At 35.7% G+C, this 9,660-nt stretch overlaps 1 protein-coding gene across 1 annotated transcript in view; it reads right to left on the minus strand.

Annotated features, from left to right (window-relative positions):
* Positions 1-9,660, minus strand: part of Lrch2 (leucine rich repeats and calponin homology domain containing 2) — a 127,993-nt gene that overhangs the window by 84,614 nt on the left and 33,719 nt on the right. Inside the window, exon 5 of the mRNA XM_010603119.2 lies at positions 9,464-9,655. Within this exon, the coding sequence (XP_010601421.2) occupies positions 9,464-9,655 (192 nt within the window). The remainder of the gene's footprint in view (positions 1-9,463; positions 9,656-9,660) is intronic.

Consider the following 9,660-nt stretch of genomic DNA (forward strand, 5'->3'; position numbering starts at 1 on the left):
AAAAAAAAAAAAAAAAAAAGATGTAGGGGAAAGGGAACGGAATTAATATGAGAAAATGAAAAAATGTAAACAAAGTCTTTGTAAATACAGAAGGGTGGAGGGGTTGAAGGAAGGACAAGGGAATGGGAAAAAAATAAGAACCAAGATGTATTATGTAAAGGTACAAATTTCCAACGATGAATGTCATATTGTATACCTAAAATGTACCAATAAAATTCATTTAAAAAATAAATAAAGTGCACGTGCAATTTTAAAAAAATCTAGTGAAATCTGGGCATGGTGGCACCACCTGTAATCTCAGCATGTTGGGAGGCTGAGGAGGGAATATTGAGTTCAAACCCAGTAGGAGCAATTTAAAAACTCAGTAAAGATCCTGTCTCAAAATAAAATTTTTAGAAAATTAAAAACAAATGAATCTAATAGACATTTCTTTTACAAAGAAATCTATAAGTCTATAAGCATCTGTCACAGTGTTCAACATCATTAGTCTTTTAGGAAACACAAATCCAAACCATAATGAGATACCATTTCACAGTCACTAGCACGGCTATAAGCAAAAATACAATAATAAGCATCATTGAGGACATGGAGAAATGAGAATCCTTATATAGAACACTGTTAATGAGAATGTAAAATGATGCAGCCACTCTGAAAAACAATTTGGCATTTCTTCAAAATGTTAAACATAGAATCACCATATGACCAGTTATCCTACTCCTGCATGCATACATATATATATATATATATATACACACACACACATATATATATATATATACACACCCAAGAGAAATGACCTACATCTACACAAAAACTTCTACATAAATGCTCACAGCAGTATTGTTCATAATACCCCAATAGTGGAAACAATAATGGAATATCAAGTAGAAATAAAAAGAAATACAATACTGATAAAGCTACAACATAAATGAACTTGGAAAACATAGTACATGAAAAAAGCCAGTCACAAAAGCCATATATTGTATGAATCATAACAGGAAAGGTCCAGAATAGGCACATTTATATAGACAAAAAGTTAGACTAGTGGTTGCCTAATGTTAGATGGGATTGGGAGAGGGCAGGCAAAGAGAATAGGGAGGGACTAATGGATGCAGATTTCTTTTGGGATGTTGAAAATATTTGAAAATTATATTGTAGTAATGATTATACAACTCAATAAGCAATATATTTTCAAAAGGATTAATTTTTGGTTTGTAAATTTTATTTCATTGAATGTTAAAAAGAAAAGTAGGTAAGGATGTATCCAGAAAGATAAATGATACATTAAAAAATTAAATTGAACCTCTATCCCATATTATATTTAAAAATCAATTCTATATTGACTTAGAACTTAAACATCAAAATAATGCTTTAAAACTCTCAGTAAGCCTAGTGTGGTGGCTCACATCTGTAACCCTAGTACTCAGGGAGCCTGAGGAAGGAAGATCGTAGGTTGGAGCCCAGCCTGGGCAACTTCACAATTTAGTAAGACCCAGTCTCAAAATAAAAAGGGTTCAGGATAATGCAAAGGTCCTAGATTCCCTGGTACCACACAAAAAAGTAAAGCTGTAGATTAGTAGATTTTACCCATTCTAAAACAAGACAAAAAAACCCTTACAAAATTAACAATTTATAAATTTTGCTGTATTAAAATTTCAAAGATTTATTCATCAACATATACTCTAAAATGTAAAAAGGCAAGCTATAAGTTGAGATATCATAGCATACAAAACTGACAAAATTTTTAGTGTAAGGAGTATTACAAAATTATAATACCTTTTATATATATATTATAGTACATAATATTATAGAGTTCTATAAGGAAAGAACAAATATCCAATAGAAAATGAGCAAAATAAATGAAAAGCTATCTTCAAATATAAGAAATATATATGGCCAACAGGCACTTCAGCAGACATCTTCACTGGTGATCAGAAAAATTTAAATGAAGAAAGACTTCACTGAAATAGTACTTTAAACTAATTTAGCTAAAGGTTTTACATCTGATAATACTATATATTGGGTGGAATATGGGTTCATAAGGCTTTCTTACGCATGTCCATGGAAATGCAAACCATAAACTGGTTTGAACACTGACATATCATATAACGGGGCAATTTCACTTCTAAGTTTATAAAAAGAAAAAAATTTCACACATGCAGTAAGAAATATGGATAATAAGGCTTAAAGCAGTACGGGTCATAAGAAAAAAAAGCAGAAACAGCAGCACTGTTCACCAAGAGAAAAAAGCAGAAACAATGAAAATAGCCTTCAGTGAAAAAGTGAATTGAGTGTGGTATATTCACACAATGAAAGACAATGCAGCCATCCAAAATAGTAAAGTCAGCTTCACATTATTTGGATTAATCTTTAGTAATTTAATATGTATTGAGTAATAAAATATGAAAATGACCACAGTTAAAACATAGAGTATTAGTTTTTTATTTTATTCTTGAAACCAAGAACAAAGAAATAGGATTTTGAAATGTATTGTTAGGTAACTGGCTACTGGTTTGAAGGTGTTTAGCAACAAATGACAATCAGCTTCACAATTTGAGACAGTAGTTTAGCTAGTTAGGGTGAAGGATTAACTGAAGCAAACTTGAAGCAAACAGAACAGAAACTGGGATAACTGTTGACAGCTCCAGTTAAAGGTGAGGAAGAGAAAAGACAATGGCAGTAAGAATAGACAGGAAGGAAACATCTATCTGAAAGCTATTCAAAGAGCTTTGACCAACAGGCCTTAGTTCCTAACTAGATACAGAGAGTGAAGGAAAAGAGTCAGGAATAACACCCAAATTTCTGATCTGGGTGATGAGGGGGCCTAGGGTTATTACAAGAGTTGATTATGTGATATAATGAATTTGAAGAGCCTCTAGGATGTCAATATTCATGTGGTTTCTTCCCTCTATGTGTAACTACAAAATTTGATGCCTAGTCATTTAAACCCAACCTTTCACTCTCTTTTTAAAGTTTCCTCTGATATTCCAATGATTCAACCAAATGTCATATATTCCCCCTTTGAACACGCACTGCATTGTGTTTTCAGTTATGATGTTTATCTTACTCTATCCTAGGCCCATTAACATTTTGGACTAGACAAGTCTTTGTGGTGGAGGGCTATGCTTTTCTCCTTGAATGATGCCTGAAAGCATCCCTCACCTCTACCATTAGATGTCAGCAGCACCCCCAAGTTGTGGGGAAAAAAACATTTCCAGGGCTGGGATGTAACATGCCCAGGACCCTGGTTTTAAGCCCCAGGACAACTAAGATACTTAGGCAGACAGACAGACCGACATTTAGTAGACTGGGTGAACTAGTTGCAAGTGAGACTAAACACAAACTTGAACTGCTATAAAACTGCCTTGTACAGTTTTATTTTATTACCTTAAATGGTTCCCTGGAGTGTAAGGCATTTTTCACATGAAATAGAAGCAGACCACTAACTCTGCGAAACTTTTCAGAGAAATGATTCTACAAGAGCATTGTAATGCTCTAAGAAGTATCTGAATATATGCGAAGTATAGAGGAAAAGAGAAAACTAAAAGATTTCTTTTGCTAGATCATGATAACAACCATTCTCTGTAGAATGAAGGTCAGCATCAAGTAGTTTAAGCATTACTGAAAGTGGACTGCTAGGCGGAGCTAGGAGAATAGCATGCTTTTATCAAAGTCTCAATGTATGCCTAGAATTTAAACAAATAGCACCCCTGCCCAGGAAATCAATATGCCCTTAGTTCCACTCCCCAGTAAATCAATATGCTATAAGTTTTGAATTACTGTTACTTGTGAAAAGTATTCCAAGCATCACCTCTTATGTTGTCAATAGGGCTTTGAATCTAGTCCACCTTTATGCTTTTGATTCCAAATAAGTGCTTATACTACAAGTAATCTACACTGAAGAGTTCATACTACAAGTAGTCTAAATTGAAATACTATAGTTTAAACTTTAAGCAAAGCATTCCACCAACTCCAACTGTAAAATATCCTAATCAACCACATCTATTCTTATAACTGTCATGTTGCAAATATATAACATGTTTTTTCAGTGCTGGGGCTCAAACCCAGGGCCCAGGACATGCTAGGCAGTTGTTCAGTCATAAAGCTATACCTCAAACCTCTTTCCTAAATTTTCAGGAAGTTTTCCCAAACTAAATTAACCCCCAATAAAATTAAGCCTTATGGAATAGGCCGCAGCACTTATTTGTACAATTTATTAAAGTATACTAGTTGAATACTATTAAATGTTGTAATGCAATTCTTTTCTAACTATAACACATGCTACTAAACACATTCAACTATTTATAAACCCTTCAAAAACAAGAATCATGTCTCTTTCTTTTCTATTAGCAATAATCATGCTTCTGAAGTTGAAATTCAATAAATGCTTGTTTAGTGAATCTATTCTAAAGCTTTTAGACAAAGGCATTAAAAAGCTATGCAAGTAAACAAAACACAAAATACCACAAACAATGACTTTAACCTATGAAGTTAAATAAACATTTATTTTTCAGAATAAATAATTTCTTGGTTGAGTGTTTAATAACAGCTTTGCTATAAAGAGAAGCATTACAGGGGAAACAGCACTAGGACAGTGCTAGAGCTGAAAAACAGGCTCTAACCTACACTCTGCTCTTCTCACCAGCAAATCATTTAAACTCTCTTAACCACAAGGCATAATTACTATGTACTCTGCCAGGCTCACAGCATTACTTATTAGGATACAACAGAAAAATGTATATATACAAAAGTACTTAGAAATTTATGAAGAGCTATGTAAATGGTATTATTTTAATGAATGTACCCTCCAATTTAAGCTAATATTTTATTTTAAGAAATCCATAAAGGAAAGAAATTAAGGAACAATTATTTACACTAGAGAATTCATACCTGCATAAATCATTACAAGGTTCAGTGATTAAAATTTAATCTATGGCAATTAAAATAGGCATCAACTGAAAAAAGTGCTTCAGAATTGGTTTTCCAGGAAGACATTTATTACATAAAAGAAAGCAGATATGTGAATCAGGCCACAAAATCACAATCATAGGCACATTACAGTAAATTCACTAAAGGATCTTTATCTATGTAAACAAATCAAATTCTGTGTTTATCTGGTTCCATTTTACAACTTGAGACAAAGCCCTGTGTCCCACAGTTGAAGAGGTGAACCAGCACATGTAGGAAATACTAGAGGTGACTCTTGATTTGCCAGAAAACATGTGATTATCCAATACCCAGCACAGTCTGGTTTGTGTAAAAATTGCTAAATCTGTCTCACAGACGTACTGTTCATGGGCATGAAAAGGTAGCATGTGGGCTGATATGTAGTTCAGTGATTGAGCATGAGCCTAGCATGTGATTACCCAGGTTTAATCCCCAGCACCAAAATAAATAAATAGGGAGTATCGTACAAAGAAGCCGTCCCCAAGTAGACTAAAATGCATCTCCTTATTTATAGTACTAGTGAAAGGCACAACTATGAAAAATTTAAAGATTTGTTTGGGTATATTGAATTCATTTTCAAATCAACAAATTATCACATCCAAAAAGTTCCTGTCCTTGGTCTTGCCAAGTCTACGTATGAACCATCTCAATGTAAACATTATAGCAAGAGTTGGTTATATAATGAGTTACCTTCCTAAAATAGGCTGCCAACTTTCTGATTCTTGTTTATATGTCCTTTTGTAGGTTAGAATTTTATTCAAGGAGTTTCTGAAAGGCAGATACTCCAAAAGGTTGAGCACAAACCAACAACTGGTTTCAAAAAAATTAGCTAACTCCCCCTGTTCTACTCTCTGCCATAATCATTTAGCTCTGAGCTCCAGACCAGTAAAAAAAGGGAAGTGAAGCTGGAGAGGAAAAGAGAAACAAGTAAGGCAGTAGGATGGGGTGAGGGGAGCTTGTGAAGAACAGGCACCAGAAATAAAAAGACACCAAAGATAAACTTTGACAACAGCTACCTATTCTCTATTTTTCCTCATAGCAAAGCCTATAAAACAGGAGGTTTTGGGAGCACTATTTTCGGGGGGGTCTCGTTTTTTAAGTCAGGGTCTCACTACGTAGTTTAGCTTGGCCCTGAACTCACTATGTAGTCCAGGCTGGCCTCGAATTCCTAGTGATTCTCAGCCTCCTCAGTGCTGGGATTACAGGTGTGCACTCTGCAAGGGAGCTCTATTTTAATATGAAATATAAACTAAAGAAACTATATGCATAAAAACTAAAGAAACTATAGGTTCATAGTAAATTTCTATTCACAATATGTGATAGATACAATATGATGAAAAAATGAGGCTCAGCTTCATTCAAGTCTACTAAAAAAGAATACTGAACTAGAACTTGAACACTTGGTTCCTAGTTTTGGTTTTGACCCTCTAAACAACTGGCTTTAGGTTAATCACTAAACTTTTATCAACGTTCTCATTCACTCACAAAACAAATAGCTCTTACATACTTTTAAAATGAGCCATTCTGGGGTTTCCTCAACCTTGATTGCACATTAAAATCAGGTAGAAAGATTTTTTTAAAGTATCTTAGCTCCTGAGATTCTGATTTAATTGGGCTGGGGTGGGATCCAAGCATGTATTTTAAAAGAAAACTCCCTTACAATATTAATGTGTATCCAGGGTGGGGAACCACTTTTATACATGTAGGGAAAAATAAAAAAAAATTTAAAACCTCCCCATTTTATTGTTTCAGCCCATTTTCTCACCACCACTCAGCTAGATTATTAGAATAGCTTCTTAGCATTTTTCCTTCCTCTGATCTCGTTCCAATCCTATAAACCATTCGTTATTTATCTAGCTACTCAGTTTGATTCTAAAACATTATCCCATTGAAAGTCATTTTAAGTATCTGTAACAGTATAACCAAGAGAAATGTTTTCATCAAACAGAAAGTATATTGTGCATACAGGTATTGTGTGTTTGTGTCTATGTATAACCTCAAATATAGTCTATTTTTCAATTCTGGTGTACTGGCTTTCATTTATATATAATGCTTACTGATATATTAAAAATATTGTCCCTAAATAGTTAATTGCTGAATTTTGTCAAAAACAAATGACAAATGAGTCACTCATAGATATATCATTTAAATGAAAGAAAGAACAGCACAAGATCTTTTTCAATCTATCTAATCTTGAAGTGTTCCCATAAGGATCACACAGTGAACTGAAAAAAAGTGAAATTAGTTCAAGAAGTCCTGTGTTAATGCAGACATTGATAAACATTATGATGGGGACTGGGAGTATAGCTCAGTGGTAGAGTGCTTGCATTGTATGCATGATGCCCTGAGTTCCAGTCACACTCCCAGAACAAAAAGAAAGAAAAGGGGGGAGAGGAAAGGAGGAAGAGAGGAAGGAAGGAAGGAAGGAAGGAAGGAAGGAAGGAAGGAAGGAAATGATTTTGATGAATGAATGTTTACCAAGAACAAATATGGTTCTGGACTGCTTTGCAGCTTACCTCAGAAAAACAATTGAAGGCTTAAAAGCAAAGGTTATAACCAAATAAAATGATATTCATATTTATAAGAAATATCAAATATAATAAAAGGAATCTAGAATGAGAAGGCTAAACAAGTATATGGTTTATTTTCTTCTTTTAAGGGCTCTATCTTTTTAGGAACAGCAAGACAGAAACAAAAAGAAGATAAAGCCAGCACTGCCAAGTGGTAAAGACAATAAGTATCATGGGAATTCAGAGAAACAGGAGACTGTTATGGACTAAGGGGAGCTGGAGACAGCTTCTTGGAAAAGCTAGAGTTTGAACAAAATTAAGTAAGTGAAAAAAAAAAGGCAATCCCAAGCACACAGATAACCTTGTATAAAGATGAGACAGAAATGCACAAAATATATGCAAGAGACAGGGGATTGACCTAGTTGGAAGAGAAGGTTCTGTTTAGGAGGGTTTGTAGAGACAAGGTTGCAATAATAAACAGGAACCACACAGTGAAAGCCGTGAATGCCAAGCAAGGATGCTTAACTTTGTCCTACCAATAAAAGGATCCTTTGTAGGTTATAAAGAACAATAACCAAAAAAAAAAAAATCTCTAATGATGCAATTTGAAGCCCTTTTTCTTGAAGCCTTTGAAGAATACATCAAGTGTAATACAGTATCTTGACAATAGAATCACAAGCATATGAACACATTGTTTAGGAAATGTGGTCAAAGTGAAAGAGTAAATACTCAAATGTGCTTCCCAAAATACAAAGCCAGGTATTGATGATGCATTCATAGATCTTAGGAAAATGCCTAAGACAATCACTGAGTGGAAAGCTTTGATTATAGGTTTTCCTTCTCTCTCCATCCTCTTCCAACACACATACTTTCCTTTAATTTCTACAAACTAAATATACAGAAATTGTCCTGTCCTGAAAAAAAAAAGTATTTTACTACTTCTCATCATGGGTGAATTTACTTACTATATACTTTAAAAAACACTACACCTATTAAAATAATTTTACATGATTTATTTTGGCAAAGTAGATAAACACATAAATAGCAAATTTAAAGATTATGGAAAGCAAAAAACCCTTTCATCAAACCAAAAAAATAGCTAAAATAAGCAATACTGGTTTGCAAAGCAAAAGAGAAAGACAAGTGTGTTCCTAACAAAAAATGCCAGCCACAACAAAGACTAAGCCAGAGTACATGAAGAACATTACAACAGCACATTTCTTACCTAAAATGACAAGCAATTAATCCACAACTTCATAAAGAATGGAGTGTGTTTTTTTTCCAAAAAATGCCCTTAAAATTTCTGGCTCTTCCTGCTATAAAAATGAAGACTCTTAACATAACTCAAAACCAGGATTATCTTCCCCTGCAACCAGTCATGTAAGTAAGTGATCGACGATTTAATTTGCTACTGAAGCAAATACTAATGTAACCACCACTACCTTCTTAATACTAGGAAAATTAAAAATCTCAATCTTTAAAGGCATACATGACATGAAAGAAACCAAGAATATCCTAGGATGATTAAACCATATACAAAATAAGAACACAGACGAACCATGGCAAAATTGCTGACATGCTCCTAAAAGGGCTAAGCCATTCTTGCAGGCTCGTACGCTTTTAAGTAATATGCAGAGATTATGATTTTATGCATTGTCTGTTCCTCACTCCCAGCCCAGAGGAAAGATGGGAACATCGAGGTTAGTTGAAAGAAGTGTGCCAAAGAAGGTGTCAATACCTCCCTCCCACCGGTACCTGGAAATTCGCTTTAACAGCATTCTGTTTCACTCCTAACCCCAGCCTGCTCCCACACATCCTTCAGCCTCCTTCCGCACCCACCCCAGCTCCCAGCTCCGCTGCTCGGGCTCAGGAGAACCGGCTGCTCGGACTTTGGCAATCTCGCCGCCCCCGCGAGCCCGCCCAGACCAGCAACGACGCGGCCGCGCAGCCACCCGCCACCCACACCTCCTCCCCGCAGCCAGTTTCCCTTCCCCCAGTCCTGTCACCTGCTTCGGTGGTGTCCGTCAGGTCGTAGCCGCTGCCCGGGAAGTCTCGGAGTTTCCTGCCGCTGAGACTCAGGATGCCGGAGTTGGCCGCCTCCTCCAGGGCCCGGTCCAGGCTCCTCACCGTATGCTGAGGCTGCAGGCTGCCTGGGTTCCACTGCGGCCCATTGAGGAACGGCTGAGCGAAAAGAGTCGGGACC

Source organism: Fukomys damarensis, unplaced genomic scaffold (genome assembly GCF_012274545.1).
Source record: "Fukomys damarensis isolate Sample0158 unplaced genomic scaffold, DMR_v1.0_HiC HiC_scaffold_39, whole genome shotgun sequence".
In the NCBI taxonomy this organism is placed as follows: Eukaryota; Metazoa; Chordata; class Mammalia; order Rodentia; family Bathyergidae; genus Fukomys; species Fukomys damarensis.